Below are 17,719 nucleotides of genomic sequence, written 5' to 3' on the forward strand. Positions count from 1 at the left end.
CAAAAGCATGGGGGACATTCCAGGAGACAGGAAGTTACTCAGGAGAGCTGGACAGGGCCGTAGAAGTTCCAAGAAGGAACAGAACGAGCACTGCCAGAGGCAAAAAACTGGTCTTCTGCATGACACTATTGCAAATGTCTCTGATCAAACAATCAGAAAGAGACTTCATGAGGGTGGCCTGAGGGCCTGAAACCCTCTAATGCAGACCTTCCCAAAGTGTGGGGCCCGCCCCTTAGGGGGGGCGCAGAGCCATTGCGGGGGGGGGGGGGGGCGCGGCACGGCATGAAAAGGGAAAAAAAAGACAACAACGCTTGGACACTGCTAGCACGGGGCCCCCACACAAACGCAAAGCAGGAGATGAAGCATCGCTGAATATGTTTCCAAACCAACTTCATTCTAAGCCAAAGACTAGAAAATATGGTGAAGCATATCTTCCCTTTGCTTTCACCTGCACAAGTGCCGAGGTAGGTCTCTGTGCAGAATTGGTTTTCCCTTCGTCGGGAGCAGCGCTGGGCTCTTCAAATCACGGACAAACAGTATCCCACATTCTTGATTTTTAGTTCACAAACACTTGTTGTAATGACTAACTACTCCTGACATTTTGGAGATGTTTGCTCTTTATACAGTAAAGTTACAGCGGGATACAAATAATATCAGGCTGATCCTGCTACAATTTGTTCCCCCTGTCACGGACAAACAGTATCCCACAGCTGTTTATGTTTTTAAACCCATTTTGCACAGAGAGGCACTTTTTGAAAACTTTATTGATAGCAATGTTGAATATTATTACACAGGAATTAAACAACTACATGTAAAATAATCACATCGTGATGCCTCTGCCTTTGTAAATGGAGGGACAGTAACTGCGTGTTTATATGTAAGCGTGTATAACAGTGGTTCTTAACCTGGGTTCGATCGAACCCTAGGGGTTCGGTGAGTCTGTCTCAGGGGTTCGGCAGAGCCTCCACCATGACATGCACGGCTCATTTTGTGCACCAATAAAAAACATATCTATGTCTTGAATTTGAAAAAAATCATATTTTATTTTTCACTAAAGAGGGGTTCAGTGAATGCGCATATGAAACTGGTGGGGTTCGGTACCACCAACAAGGTTAAGAACCACTGGTGTATAACCTGAAGATAGATTAACAGTATTTTGTCTCTGACTATCTGCCATTCTGCAATTCATCTCATGTAAGCAATAACGTGGCGCACAGCTGATGTGAAAATAGGCACATACCTTTAATGGTGCGTGACGAACTCTGTATTCCTCGTCCACACGTAAACGCAAAAAATGAGTTTTAAAAAATCTCCGCTTTTAGTGTTTTGAAACGCCATTTACGTGTGGACGAAACAGCTGCGTTTTCAAAAATACCCGTGTAGGTGCGGACGCAGCGTTAAAGAGTTAGTAGTTTATTTTATTACTACCTGCAGATTACTTGTATTTGCTTAATTGTTTACTACTAAATGTTTGAGGTGTGAAATAAACCGCAATTGAGCAAAATATGTGTGTGTGTGTGGTTGGAGGATGTGTTAGTGTGTTAGTGTGTGTGTGTGTGTGTGTGTGCGCGCGAGGTGGGGGGGGGGGGGGGGGGGGGGGGCGCGAACATTTTTCTGTAAAACAAAGGGGGGCCCAGCGAAAAAAGTTTGGGAACCACTGCTCTAATGAGTCCTGTGCCCAATACCCGATAGCATATAAGCAGGCTGGCATTTGCCATTGATTACCAGAATTGGCAGGTCCACCACTGGCACGCTTTTCACACACTGAGCAGAAGTGACAGATGTGAAAAGGTCTCGAGAAACCACGGAGAACATCATGCTTGTAACTGTTTAACATGGTTCAGCATGTTCAGTGTGTTTATTTCTATCCATTTTGAGATGTTGAATGTTGAATATACAGCTCTGGAGGAATTAAAACGCAACAAGGAGACTATGGAGAGACTGTGTAGACACTTTATACTTATACCCTGTGATCAGGCATATTTAATGCCTGGCCATTGATTTTATTGTTAGCAACGAAATTATACCCCACCGCTACAGCAAAATGATCACATATCAGCTGATGATCCTCTTGCTGCCTGTGTGTTAAAGAGTAAGCTTCCCAGTCCACACATACACAATACAAAAGGACAGAGAGACAGAGGGCTTATAGTAGCTTACAGGAGGACAGTGCACAGTTTCACATTGTTTGCAGAAAACAAAACCACGCTGACATTTATGGGGCTGGGGTCGCCCGCTCGCTATTGGGAAACCTGATGCCATCAGCCACTCATATCTGCAATCCACCACACACACACACACACTTATACACAATGAACAATCTAGAAAAGACAACAGCACCATGACCTTCAACAGACAATATCAGTGGCTGCTGTGAATGTCTATTGTCGTCACTGTGATTATACACACACACACACACACACACGAATGCTTTTAAACAGACGAGCATCCAGTGCAATGATAAAGCCTCCGAGCAGCCCAAGGCTCCCAACACTGCAAGCTGCACAGCTAATAGATGCTAAAAATTAAATCCTATCCGGTAACAGCACCTAGAGCTATACTTTGCATGCTTGAGCGTATTTAATTATCTGCTGGTGTATTTTTAGCACCAACATTTTGCACTAATGTACAACAATCCCAGAGTAACAACAGTGCGACACAGAAACAAGAAAAAATGGATGAGGTGCTGCCGTTGTAAAAGAAAAAAAGCTGGAAACATCAAACACCCTCAGTAAAAACTCAAATATTTGTGAATTACACTGATGCATGTTTTGTCATACATGTGCATTTATATTTAAAAGAGTTTGTCTGGACCGCCCAACACTAAACTATCGTATTACCACAGTATGTGTTCCTGTGTTTTTACTGCTCCACATTCAGACCTGAGTGAATGCAAAGAAACGAGCCCACCTTTAGATTTATGGGACAATAATGGTGACAAACTTTGCGTCCAACTAACTCCCGGCAGTGAGGAAACTGCACGTAGAGAGGGAGGCTTAGACTCAACACACAGTTTAATCTGTATGAGTCCAAAGATGTGATATCAGAATTATAAACCAGCAGTCAAAATGCAACAAAAAGCACAATGCAAACAAAGATTCAACGTTTCTACAGTCTGGAGCTGCAAATTCTAACCTTTGAAAACAGCAATGAATGTGAGATTTAAGCATCTCAGCTACTCAGAAAAAATGGTTTTAACATGTGTGGGTCCCCGACTACTGGGTAACTACTTCTGCTGACATCTGAAGACACAACGACAAAACTCTCAGACAGCTGCTGGAACCTTAAACAGATTGTTGTCTCAACAGCTAAGCCAGAAGAGCAAGTAGCAGCGTACCACAGCACAACTTAAGATACTTACATTTTTAATAACATCTGAAAAAAAATGTAAATGCCATGACAAAAAAACTAAACAAAAAGCAAACAAACATGAAATAAACAGAGCACAATACCTGATCACAGAGTCTGTGCGGTTGCAGCCCGGTATGGACGAGGCCTTTTCTCCCGGTGAGCCGAGGATCTGCAGCGTTGTATTGATATCCACCTCTGTTGAGTGTTTGATGGAGAACTCCATCACCTCTGAGGGGATCAGCGGGGTTTCACCCTGAGGATCGTCTGCTAGTAGATAACCTAAAGAGCACAGACAGGTACAGGTAGCCACGTTGAAGCCTGCTCATTGTACTATGAGGGTAAAAGTGAAGTCAGAAGAAAAATTTACAGTTTAAGCTCTAACTTTTACTTTTGTTTCATTTCCAGTCTTCTGTGTTTGTAACTGGAACATTTTTGCTCTTAGACTCTTAAAGGTTGGACTGTGATATATTTGCCAGAACATTCAATTTTTTTTAAAGATGGAGTGTTTAATAAACCTTCTGATGAAATTATAACAAAAAAATAAATGATTATTTATTGTGTCAGCCCCACAGACTCCCATGTTAAATGTTTTAACTTTACCACAGAAAAAAAACATGTTTACAACCTGACACAAAAATACCATTTTAGTCTCCAACTCATTCTTCCTTGATGCTAACAGTACAGGGAATACATTTTATTAGGGGTGCAACGATACTCGTATTGATATTGAACCGTTCGATACAGTGCTTTCGGTTCGGTACGCATATGTATCGAACAATACAAAATTTTTAATTTATTTTATCAACTTCTGACGATGCTGTCTGTGTTGAGCGCTCAGTGGATCTGCGCTCGACAGTGCAGCCTAGGCGGAGTAGTCGAACGCAGATTCACTGAGCGCAGCGCAAGCTAGCGAGACAGAAGTTAAGCTCTCCTTGCAACATGGCAAATTGAACCTCCCCCACCCTCATTCAGAGCTGGCGTTTGGAACTATTTTGGTTTTCATGTGAAGTATGACCCTGAAGGTAAGCCCGTCATGGACAAAAGTAAAACAGTATGTTGGATGTGCCACGCAATGCTCAATTACATTGGTGGGAACTAGTGTGTTAGCGCAGTTAGCTCATTAACGTGTTGGCAATCCAGCCCCACGCACGGGGCGATCCGCGGTAGCTCGTTAACGGAGATTTGCCGTGTTGTGGTGTTAACGTCATTTCAGATTAACGCTGACAGCACTAGTGGGAACACAACTAGGGTTGCCAACTCCCTGAGAAATAAATAAGGGACACCTCGTGGCCAGGGCCGGGCGACCCAGTTGTCTTCACCCTTCCCAGTGTGGTGAATTTTTTAGCTTTTTTTGTGTGTGAAATTATTTTTTTTAACCAATTGACTTGAATTTGATTTAAGTAGATGCATATTCTTTGTGATATCAACACATGGGAAACAAAAATCATTTAGGTATTTATTTTTAGCTCAAAATGACAACATTAACACAATAAAACAGGTCTCTTTCTTAAACAGAAGCCTGTCATGCTTAACTTTTGAGAATAAAAGTAAATCTTTCTTTAAAAGAACTCTGTCCTGCTTAACTTAAAATTATATAAATTAATAGAAAACAATAGAAAGAAAAATATTCTTGTAACAGTGCACATTTAGTGCATTTAGTGCAATTGGTTTCAGTAGAGGCCTTAGGTTTAAGGAGATGGTTTTTACAGGGTACAGGGAGGAGGTAGAGATTTGATAGGGTGTTCTTGTCTAATATTTTCATGTGTGTGCGGGTGCACGGGTATGTTGGTATGGGTATATATATATTTGTAGGTTGTGTATCCTTTGAGGTGTTAATGGAGTTATTGAAAATGTGTATATGTGCGTATGTGTAAATACGTATGTATGGATAGATAGAAACATATATGTATATATATTAAAAAAATAAAAATAAAATAAAATAAATAAATAAAAAAAAGAATAATTAAAAAAAAAATACACATGACACATAATGTGATTGCAAGGAGGTATTTCGGTAGTCTATAAATTACTAGATAGTGGAAAAGGGGTGGGATTAAATAAGCTCATGCTTCTTCCTGCTCCTTTTTGAACATAAAAGATATTTGTAGTTGTGGTTGCTCGTTTTCTTTTTGTTTTGCTTTGTTTATTTGTCTCTTTTAATTCTATGTTGTTGTACTTTTTTAACATGTTCAAAATAAAGATTCAATCAATCAATTATTTCAGCTTTTGCTCCCGTTTGTAAACCCACTTGTTCCCATGATTACGCATCATAACTCATCATCATTATTCATCTATGTATTACTATCTATCTATCCTTGCAGTTGTTTATTACACAAAATAAATTATATTATCACACTTCTGGCCACATAGCGCTGATATTCACTGCACATGCCCATTTTAACCGTAACCAGAGGGTTTAAAAACAAACAAACCAGTGTTTAGATACCATATCTGCTTCTGCCGTGGCCTGGTGGGCAAAAATTGGTTAAGGGTTCCCTGAGCTTTCACGCCCCTCATGTTCTTCATGTGCCCACCATTAGAAGCATGCCTATGGAAAAAGTGCGCCGGCACACAGTGCAGTGCGCTTTATAGGTATTATCGTGAACTTTTCCAGCCAGGTGTTTTCCTTTTCCCATTCTTCCCTGTACTTTTGCAGCCTTTGTTTCTTTCTCTGAGAGGAACAAACATTGCCGATCTAATGCCGGGCTCACACTACGATTTGTGGCCCATTTTGAGTCGATTTTTGAGTCGTGCGACCAATTTGGTGATCGGCCCGATTTTGGCATTCATCGTGCATCATGTAGTATACGTGGGGTAACGAGAAGCGATTAACACCTCACGACCAGCTCCCGATCATCAATCGGTCGTGAGGGTGTCACCGCAGCCGCTCACACTGCTCACGCGCAAACACGTAAACGTCGGTGAAAAAGACGGAGCAGCACGGCTGTGCAACGTGTGATCTGGACACAAGCGATGGAGGCACAACTTGTAGAACTTTGGAAAGCTCATCCGAGCCTTTTCGATGTGGCATCACCAAATGATCACGACCACAACAACCGTGAAAATAGTTGGATTTACATCGCTGCTCAATCACAGCTGATCATGTTTTTCATTAGCAATTTAGCAAAGTTGGTGGTGGTGGTGTGTGTCTGTGTGAGTGAAAGACAGAGAGGGAGAGCGAGCGACAGATTTTCTGTTATAACCTTCATTTTATGGAGGCACAGTGTGAGCACTCAGGTCGCATCAGAGCATCGTGACCTATGAACTTATAACCCATGCGAGCCAATCGTGCAGTTTGAATATCGCACAGTGTTTGCCCAGCTTCAGGTGTACTGTCGTCTGAGACTTGCACCGCAGTGTCGGCGTTTGTTTCCCTGTTGGCCATGCTTTTTGTTGTGGTCATCTGTTGTCTTCCGGTATTTTCTCCGCAAGCGATCTTTCCTCAACCAATGAGATGAGCGGTAATCTGAATTGTCATACTCGAATTGTCATAAGTGTGCTGTCAGCTCATTGGTCACAAAGCAGGAGCGGGGCTGGGAATTATGTTTTCAAACAAAGCGTTAATTACATTAAAACTTATAGACTACTTTTGATTCTCCCTGTATTACGGGACAAAGTGCGTCCCTTTTCAGCTCAATACGGGACGTGTACTTTTGTTTCTAAATACGGGACGATTCCGTTTTTTAAGGGACGGTTGGCAACCCTAAACACAACGAATATGACTGCACATTTATGCCGACATCATCCTAGTGCAAAGACAAGTGGAAGCAGACAAAAACAACAAGCACGCATGCTACAAACTTTACCAGAGTCATTTAGACAGCCGTTAGCACATGATTCTCCTTATGGGGACCTGATATGTTTAATATGCTGCTGAGAATATAGCCCAGATGAAGCGTATAGTATAGCTTTTATTTTGGAAAGAAACATTTCTCTGTAATAATCTCTCTTTTCCAAAGATGAGTGATTCCTCAATCAGAGATTTATTTTTTTATTACTTTGTTGTTTCAGCAACATTAAATTTAAAAACTGTACTTTTGAGTTAAAATATATATTTATAATTTTAATAAATGACAAATTAAAAAGGCATTAACATTTTTTGTATCGAAAAAATATCGAACCGTGACACCAAAGTATCGAACCGAACCGTGAATTTTGTGTATCGTTGCACCCCTAATTTTTATATACCCGACTTGCGCTGTAGCTGCTTTAGCTAATAGGTGCACTGAAATAGGTCGCCTCAATCAAATGACTGAGGTCTTAAAATGTGCTAACGGTGTTGGTTACGACCCTAAAGCTAAACTAAAGGTGTCAAAATGCAAGCTAAACAATTAATTCATTTAATTCAAATTAATATTATAAATAACTGCTAAAAATAAAATATGAAAACAGCATTGGTCATGTCAAAAACAGGCACAGCTCTACTTTCTCAGGTCTAGGGTGCTAATTGTTTGTAATAACTGAAAAGAGACAAATTTGGTGCAAAAAAGTGTTGCATGCATGAAATACACTTACTCTGAACTCGTTTTAAAATTACATTTGAGAAGAAAAAAGGAGTCTCCTTTAGGAACACTTGTCAACCCTGCCTGAATGGTAATACAGAGAAATTCACAGTAATGGCTACAATATTTCATTAATTAAACCCACAGACTGGGTGGGGTTCTGCTCCTCTGTCCTACTAACAGATAAAGCCATTAAAAAAGCTGCACTGGAAAAAACATTTATGAGAACTTATTAAACGGCCATATTCTTTTCTATGAGAACATCAGATGGCTTCTCATTTACTTTCTCAAAGTGTATTCAATACTATGTGTGCATGTATTATTTTTGATCTTGGGAAGTTTGCACTGAACCGCAAACACTGGGTTTAGAGGAAAACTACTCTCTACTCTCAGAAACAACCAGCGTGAGGTAATGCAACAGTGCTGGATTTACAGTAACTGCAGGTTCAGAGAGGAGGGGGAAACTGTATAACCACACACAAACGCAGTATGAGTCAATCTGTTTTTCATAATATTTCTGTCCTGCTGCTGACCTGAGACCAGTATGAGCCAGTGAATGTCCTCATATAAGTCATCCAGGACTTTACGGTCCACTGATCCAAGGTCAGACGAGGCCATAAGGTGCTGCTGGGTCCTCTGCAGCTGGCCGTGCAGTCGCGTTACTCGGTCCTCCAGCAGGCTGCAAACAGGTCAAAATGGAAATAAAAATAGAAAAACAAGCAGTGCAGCACAAAAAAAAAAGAATACAAAAAACTAACTAGATAAAGAAACAATCACTAGATCTGTAATCTGAAAGAGGTCACACCAGGTCGAGCTGGTAAACTGCCGTGTGTTTACCTTGTGAGCAGAGGGATACAGTGGTCAGCTGCCACACGTCCCAACATGCCAATGCTGGACAGCTGGTCTGAGAACAGCTCTCTGTCGTCTTCCTGCAGCTCGTTGATCTCTTCCTCGTCGTGAGAGGAAATCCCGTTCACCGACTGAGCGTGGTTCAGGAAAAGTGTGAGATAAATAACATGTTGACGAGTCCAGTGTTCTTCATGTACAGTAAAGAAAAAGGCTCACCAGGTTGCGCGTGCCGTCGGGAGCTGCCAAGTGACACTGGATGTACGAGTTGAAAACTTGGATGGCTGGCTGCACGAAGCACCCGCGAGGGAAATGCTCCTCGTCCTGCACGAGCGTTAGCCACGACTCCAGCAGCTTGTCATAGGCCTCCATGTAAACCATGTCATCCTTATCCAGCTGAAATTTATCATAAATTCATTTTAAGCAAAATTGGAAGGCCTGTGAACACTTATTACCGCAAAGTGAACTCTAAAACCTTTCTCTGAGAACTGGATTCGATGAAGAGGGGTCGAAACTCACCACTTCCTCCAGGGCGGCGCTGCGTCCAAACGAGCAGGTGAGCAGCGTGAGGCAGTTGATGAAGGAGGTAAAGAGGTCGCTGGGCAACGCCGTTAAAATACTCCGTGGGAACATGGTGATCAGATTGGAGATGATATTAGAAATTCCGACTGCCTCCGAGTCCTCGATCTCAATCCTGAGAATGAGGATAATAAACTTTATGAGCTAACAGAGCTACAAATATGCAGCAGATTCATCTTTAAAGCCATAAATCGAGGTTTACTGTATCTGCTGTGGGAATACCAGCAGTATTGCGCTCAACAGCAGAAAATAAATGAAAGTAAACGTGATGCTCATTTCAAACACTTTCAAAAAGCATCTGTTTAATTTTCAGTTAAAATTTGGCCCAAGAAAGGCCAGTTTCCACTCCACAGGGTGAGGCTGAGGCCGAACTGGGGGTCACTTTCCGAGTTTCCCTGCTGGTGACGGAGGTTTGGAAACACACATGAAAGTTGATCCTTAACCAAAACTCGTGGGCAACTTGACCCCTGAGCTGTTTTCCACAGCTGCATCGGAGGTTATTTTTATAGTGTTTCAGCATCAAACACCACCACGCACGCACACTGCAAGAATTCAATTTCAAAGAGCATTTTGTCATCAGATTGCACTGTGAAGCATGACGTGACAGGTCGCGACACACTGGAAATCATACTTTCCTCACATGCTAAATTCTGAAAATGAGATTTGAATGGTTTTAAATCAATTTAAAGTGGGGAGAAAAAAAGTGATAATATCTTAATTCAACAGGTTGTCAAAAAGGCAAAAACAAAACAAAACAAAGGCCTTTAAAATTTTATTGTGTGTTAAGAATTTTGAAACTTATGGCTGGCCATTTATCCAACTCTGAAATATGTCCCATCTTTTATATGTGAGTGTTATGGGAAAAAAAGAAGCTCCACATGAACAACATAACTGATGAAACCAGGCTGGAACAGTTCTCTACTTAATAACAATAATATAAATAAAGGTGCTGCAAAGGGAATTTTATATACAGTGTCTTTTTAAAACAACATCCTCGTGTCAATTGTGAGCATGAAGGTTTTTTTTAAAACTAGCTATACTGATGTTAAAGAATTTTTGAAATATTCTGATAATATTTAATAATTATATCTCAACCAAATCATGTAGTGAGCAGGACATTAGACCCTCATAAACCTTACAGTGTACAGACATGCTTGGCTTGCTACCAACATATGTGTTGGGCCCTTTATACCATGTAAGCTGTTGCTTACCCGATGTAATAAATGTCCAATTAAAGTATAATAATGAAAAGCCGCAGCGCCACTCCAAACCACCCTGAAGATTTCTTTTAATGTATTTACACCTTCCATGTGTTGCCTTTGCATTTGAGCTGACACACCTCTCCACACTCAGACCAAGTCAGAGAGTAACATTGTTAGAGAGCCTAGCCAAAGCCTATCCGATGGACTTAAATTGCGAGCAGAACCGTTCAATCGCTGTAGCTCGGCCGTCCCTCTCCACATGGTTTTCCGATGAGGCAACTGGAAAAAAGCTCCAAGAATAGGTCATTACAGTGAGTGAGAGTCGCTGAGAGGAGGAAAAAAAAAAAAGAAAAAAGATAGAGACCCCTCCTCACTTGGTCACATGGTTCAACAGCGAGCATGTGTGTGCATTGTGTGTCTGATCTGCACATACAAGTGCACCAATTTAATTCACATCAGAACCACAGTGACCTCACATACACCCACAATTAAATAGAAAACTTTTCTAGTATACTTTTTCAGACCCATGTATCACTTTGATGCAAAAACCCTAATTAAAAACATTACTGTGTTAAAATTATTTTTTATATATGGCGACTTCTATTAATGGTTAATGCTAACATAAAGAGTGCAAGCCTGGTTACTAAAATTACCACCAAACTAAAGTATTATTCAGTATAAATGTACAATAAATGTAACTAAGTAAATGTGGGTTTTTTGTATGAATTGATTTTAAGCTTGTTTGGGCTAAAAACTAAAAAATGATAAGCTGAAACTCAGTGAAACAAATGCTGACTGAGGTGAGTAAACCTATTCACATTGTTTTTAGATTTCACGTATTCAAATATTAAATCAGTGCCTAAAAAAAAAAACAAAGTATCTGATTGACAGACTTTGGTATTAAAGTCTTATTAAAGTTATTAAACACTTGTGATGCAATTTGCACAGAAACTCAAACCAGCAATTACAGTAAAAAAATCAAATAAACTAAAACAGCGGTCCCCAACCTTTTTTGCGCCACAATATTTTCACGGACCGGCCTTTAAGGTGTCGCAGATAAATACAACAAAATAAAACTAGTACCGGTACCGAAAAAAAGAAGATTTATTCAGAACACACGTGAAAAGACCCAGGGATAAAAACGATAACAAAATAACGCTGAAAACCGATAAAAACCCTGAAAACTATACATTTCACACCTGAGCCTCAACTCTTGCGGCCCGGTACCAAATGACTCACGGACCGGTACCGGTCCGAGGCCCGGGGGTTGGGGACCGCTGAACTAAAGCATACAAAAGGAATTGATTGCTTCCACCAATGAAGAGCGTAGTTTTTAAAAGGAGTACAGGGCTTGGAGTGATTCCACTGTTTTGTAGCCAAAACAAGTCAAATCGAGGTCGAGGTCCAAACATATCAGATTTTTTTACCAAGACATAAAATCTTTAATTATATTCTAAAAAGACCTGGAAGAGAGGCGGAAACCTAAAAATAGGAGTAACTGGATCTCATCTATTGCCTTCTTTATCCTCTTAAAAGCAGCTGCACTCTGAACCAGACTGCACTTCATTGGAAAGAAGAGAATTAAAACAGTCCCGGCTGGCAGAACGACAAACCTGAAACCCTTCCTGAAGCTCATCGACATTCTGAAGGCCGCTACAACTCAGAAATTATTTTTATTCTGGAAATTTCATCAACTGATAATAAAATATAAAACCTTCACTCATTTCGTTTAAAAAAAAAAGTCCAAATCTGGGTCAAAATTATTTCTCACAAAGGGCTCAGTAATAGTTTGAAATAACATTTCCCTTCAACGCTCGCTACAACACGAAAACAGGTCCCATCTTCATTGAAACATTCAAGCATTTAACCTTCTCAAAGGGATTTGAATTGGGCAATCAGGCTGCAGGCATTTCTAGGGTTTTCAGAGAAAATAGGTTAGGCATCGCTGACCTAAAGATGAAAGATGTTGCCGTTCCAATGCTAAAATTCTGATGAGGCATATTACCCATAAAAACTAAACTATGCTAATTATAAAAACCTCTTGATCTCTAATATTCTTAATTTTCCTAGAGAACAGCTAGAGTACCTGAAATTTACTAGAGAAATATCCTATTAAAACATTTATTACCATATCCTATTCACATTTAAGAACAAACATAAGTCAAGAATATTTGAATTTATAGGACTATCACAGCTTAATCACATGTGTCCTTTAATAGCTGTGGAAATTCATTCTTCCACTTGACAGTTTTTCTTTTTATTATAACATTATGATATAATTTTTTAAAGTACCATCAGTTTTACAGAAGTGAATCTGTTAAGAAAATCCAATTAGAAATAATCAAAATGCTGTCTTAGAAAAAGGTTTGACTGGAAACATTTTTTTCTAAATGCTGCAGTTTACAGATACAGTTTTCATTAAAAACTGTCTGATTAAGGTGGAAGGTTGAAATCCAAGGTTAATCCAGCCAGGATGCTAACTAAGCGAGAAAAAGAGGAATCAGTAGTTGAATTACCTGCAGCGATCGTTGGGTTCATCAGCTTTTGTTGCAGAGAACATGAAGATAAGAACTACTTGTGAAGGCCACTGTTGTAGGTGAAGGATACATATTTTATCCTTTTTTTCATATAATCTCTAATGAAAGTATACAAACTGATCCAAAACATAGGAAGTAATCAGGAGTTTGGTAAGATAGCCTGTTCAGCACCTGTGTTAAGCACTCAGCAGTGTGTAACACCGGTTCTCCTACACTACAGATCCACTGAAACAATCTGTCCATCGACTAAAAATTTATTTTTTCTAGAAAAAAGAAAATGATTTCAAGGTTGTTCCAGTGTGCGGATTTTCTCGTTTGCATTCTGAATCATAATTAATTAGGCAAACAAGGAATTTGAAGACAACTAGGGCTGTCACGATTAGTCGACTAGTCACGATGCCAAGCTGCCGTTAAACCCCGAAGAAGAAGAAGCTGTGTCCCAGAATTCATAGCGCAGCCCAGCTCAGTTTCCAACAATGGCAGCAGCTAGTTAGTTTTAATATTACTCTTATTATTCTTTCTGGGTCACAAAATAAACGTTTAACATATTTTCAGGCGAGAATGTAGCTGTGTAAACCTCAAATATCTGCTCAGTTTATCAAGACACCACATATTTTCAAAAGCGCAACGACGTTTTCGGAGACGTCTGTTACCCACTAGCTCGATAGTTAGCCGGGTGCAAGGCTCACTAGAGCCGTGAGAACACCGGACTCCCGGCAAATCGTTTTCAAACCCACCGCCGTCTTTCGTTACTCAGGTTAAACATATATAAGTCACTTAGATAAGTTAAAAATGTTATTATTTGGCTTTTTTCAGTATTTTATTTGTTCCTGAGTAAATCGGTTTGGCTGAGATTAAAGTTAGTTTTTACACAGCTGAATAAACGTCAAGCAGACAGCTGATTATCAGAAGTGTGAGATGCTCGAGAATATAATCCGGTGTCCTGTTATATTTTAGATAGCAAGGAGTTTATTAAACTTCACTGAAACAATCTGCAAATTTCATTAAAATTTAATAAACTATCATCTTGTCTTTATTTTTAGTTAGCACATACCTAAAACATTTAAAGCTGTAAGCTAATGATAGTTATATAAGAGCAGATGCTGCTGGTGCAATAAGCTGTACATTTGACGTCCAATGGATGGATGATTTGATTAGTCGACTATCAAAATAATCATTTGTGGCAGCCCTAAAGACAACACCTTGGACTTAATGACATTTTCTTAGATGATTTTTTGTTTTGGTTCTCTGTCATTTTATAGACTGATTACATTAATATAAACTGAAGAAGTAAAAACAACAAAACAACGATTTATACTGGGACAAGGCTCAGACTGCCACTGGTTTCAGTCTGAAACCCAGCTTCAGCTTCTTAACCAGTAACTCTTGTCCCACCCTGCTGCTAAAAGATGGAGAAGTAACCTCTTTCAATGCATCCTTCCCAATCCCAAAACACACTGATTGGCTGAACCCAGATGCAGAGACAATGAATAGCCTTGCAATATTCACCACAAGATCACGAGCTCTACACCTTCACAGGAGCTCTGCTAACAAGCAGGTTCCAAAACAGGAACCCCAGACAGAGGAAGTGCTTTGGTTTCCACACACCTGCCAGCACAATTCATTGTGACAGCTGAATAGAGTCAGCCAAGGAATACAGCATAAATTAGAATCTGCTTGCATATACATCGGTCTCCGCTTGGAGATTAAAGAGGGCTTTTTTGTTAGATGTGGTCTTATCCAAAGGTAGACATACACACTCGCAGGTTACTCTGGTAATAAATCCTTGAAACCAGACTCCCAGATTATTTTGTTAGAGAATGTCACAAGGCAAGCGCTGCATTACCTCTGACTGGAAGCTCTGGTTACGGAGTCATGACTCAACCAAAATTACAACCTTATAGGATGTGGCTGGAAACAACCGTAGTAAAAAGGCTGAAAAAATGTGAAGCACTGAGGCAAGCACTGGCTTTGAGCTGAGCTCCAGGAATGAAAAACATGTATAGACTGCACTGATAATAAGCTGAACGCTGGAACACTCAGTTTAGTCTAGTGGAAGCTGCGTAATATTCTAGTGCATCTCTTTCTTTACAACTAATGAAGACACAGTACTTCTGACATAGCCAACAGAGCAAATGCTACCTCCCGCTTTCACATTAGCAAGCAATAGAAAAGACATTTCGATCATAGGATAAGATGCTCGTCTGTGGCTGACCAAAAATCTCACCTCTACACTATGGAAAGTTAATACTAACATTCATATCATAAAATCTGATTGAGAAATGTGCTATTAAAAAAATTAAATACGGCTTATTTTCCTTTTTACATGATGTATCCTTTTCGTTTTAGTCCTCTGTTCATATTTTGACTTCACGCTCTCATGTTGATGGGTTGGATCGGTTAATTTAATTTAAAAATACAGATAAAGCAGGCAATCTGATTGAAACGATTTGCAAAATCACTCAAAATAGTCGCATTTACTACATATAAAACATCCACGACAGCAGACGTAGCTTCTTACAGTTCATATGGTCTGTTGTGATTTACATAAACCCTTTTGTTTGCTTGTACTTAGTAAGAATCAGGTTATTCAAATAAAAACAAAAGGTTTTAAACTGTAGGGAGAGAGATGCTAAAAGGGTTTCAACACGAGCTGCCCGGCTGGAATAGGCAAGCAAACCACATCAGTTTTATTACAGGGTCAGGCAGTTCTGTATTAGATTAGAGGAAGACTATAAAACTGATACAAAAAACACACCCATACCCGGTATTTTCCAGTGTTCGAGAGCTCGCTAATGTCAGTTTTTGTCTTCTTTGGTTAAAAACCGTGTCTCCATGAGAAGAATAAAGGGATAATTTAATCCACTTTGACGTAAATTTAGTTTAAGAGGAATCTGAGAAACATAAGTTACTAGTTTGCTGCATTTGTCACTGAACTGGAAGCCAGTTTCCTGCAGAGCACGCAGATGCTACAATCAGAGGCTGTTAAAACAGAGACTCAACAAGCAATTACTTCCTGTAAATAAAGCACAAATGGTACAGTATGAGTCACGCTTCTGCTGACGTTGGCCTCCATCACTTGTTGAGTCTCTAAATTTAAGAAACATGACAACCTTGAGATACTGGGGGGAGATAAACAGCTTTTGAGACTCTCACCAAGGATAATGTAACGACAACAGTGTTTGCTGCTACTGTTTTGTGCATAATGTGCTGTATGCAGCCGAAATGAACGCATTTTAGATGGAGTATTAAAATTAAATCTGCAGAGTTTCAGCCTTTGTAACACAATGCTATTCCCAGTTCTCTCCTGGTTTATCTGCTTAACCATCTGTGTGACGGATGTAGACAAAGGTAAATAGCTTTTACACTGTAGACACACTTTATTAATGAAGCAAGACAAAGATCATTTGTAAACTCAGAAATTAACCCTTAGATGATTTGAATGCTTTTAATGTGTGTATGTTTTTGTTTTTTTTAAGTTTACATATTTTTGGAAATGCATGTGCACAATAGGAATTATTTAATAAAAGGAAACATCATTTAGTGCAGCTCGTGGTCAGTGTGTATTAACCTTGCGATCCATGGGGATCAACTTAATGTGGTTTACATTCAGCAGCCTGCAGCACCTGATTAGCAAGTTAGAGTGCATAATTGAAAAGAGTGCATACTTTGCAAAATCCAATGTGTTTTAAATGGCAAAGATAACATGCTCGTCTTAGTAGGTACAATAATCACCATGTGGAGCAGATTAGCAAGCATGCAAGCTAACTCTTTCTGAATAACCAAAAGAAAATGCAAAGCACAAATAAGGCTGATGGCACTGGCAGAAAATTCTGACCTTTACTTGGCTTGCTATCATATTGTGGTTCATAACTTAAATCCTTCACAAATCAATGACATTCAACTGACCGTCGGACATTACGATTCTGCTAACATGGCTAAAACATCTGACCGGTGTCAGTGTTTCTCAATAACAAGAATTCAATTTGGCATCTACTTTTGATACATTTCTCCATACCTGTGCCAAAATTCGACTTCAATACCTCAACATAAGCACATAAACGAAGACTACTGCAGTAACTATTACAGTCACTCACCCATTGATCATACTGAGCAGCCCCTCCATCAGGTGGGCCAGGTAAGAGATCTGGGCGTTCTCATCTGGGAATACAGGCCCGTGCATGGAGGCCAGCTGGGCCAGGCACTGAAGGGAATCCTGGGCCATGTCAGAGTCCTCTCGAATCTTCCTGTGTACCTGAAAAAGAGGAGAATTTCTTTTTATCATTGTTTTTAAAGTAGAAAAGCAGAGCCTTTGCATAAAAAGGACAGAACCTCTACAATAATCAGTCCACAATGAAGCAGTGAGTGCTCTGGATAATGAAGTACTCCTGTACAGCAAAAGTACGGAAAACTGCTGAACACCGTCTGTCAGCTTTAACAATTTAGTAAAGAAAAGATGATCTTTTTCATCAGTCTTCATCAGCCAAAAGAAAACAAAAGTTTCTTTTGGACTATACACATGATCAAATATTAGGATAACCTAGAGAACAACAATCTTGAGCAGTGCTTGAACACACTTGACCCTGCCCATATGGAAAAGAAATAGAAAAAACTTATAAAAGACTTGCATCAGATGTGGGCTACTTCATACAGTGAATCATATAATGCTTATATGATTTACTCATGAAAGTGGCCACTTTCA

At 39.8% G+C, this 17,719-nt stretch overlaps 1 protein-coding gene across 1 annotated transcript in view; it reads right to left on the reverse strand.

The window, feature by feature from the left end:
• The window catches only part of xpo4 (exportin 4), a 62,952-nt gene that overhangs the window by 9,178 nt on the left and 36,055 nt on the right, over nucleotides 1–17,719 (reverse strand). The window contains exons 8-13 of the mRNA XM_087853245.1: nucleotides 17,115–17,272; nucleotides 9,219–9,393; nucleotides 8,919–9,095; nucleotides 8,691–8,833; nucleotides 8,387–8,532; nucleotides 3,453–3,630 (exon numbers count right to left, since the gene is read on the reverse strand). Of these exons, the coding sequence (XP_087709371.1) occupies nucleotides 3,453–3,630; nucleotides 8,387–8,532; nucleotides 8,691–8,833; nucleotides 8,919–9,095; nucleotides 9,219–9,393; nucleotides 17,115–17,272 (977 nt within the window). The remainder of the gene's footprint in view (nucleotides 1–3,452; nucleotides 3,631–8,386; nucleotides 8,533–8,690; nucleotides 8,834–8,918; nucleotides 9,096–9,218; nucleotides 9,394–17,114; nucleotides 17,273–17,719) is intronic.

This window comes from Neolamprologus brichardi, chromosome 16 (assembly GCF_056152115.1).
Source record: "Neolamprologus brichardi isolate AB-2024 chromosome 16, ASM5615211v1, whole genome shotgun sequence".
Taxonomy (NCBI): Eukaryota; Metazoa; Chordata; class Actinopteri; order Cichliformes; family Cichlidae; genus Neolamprologus; species Neolamprologus brichardi.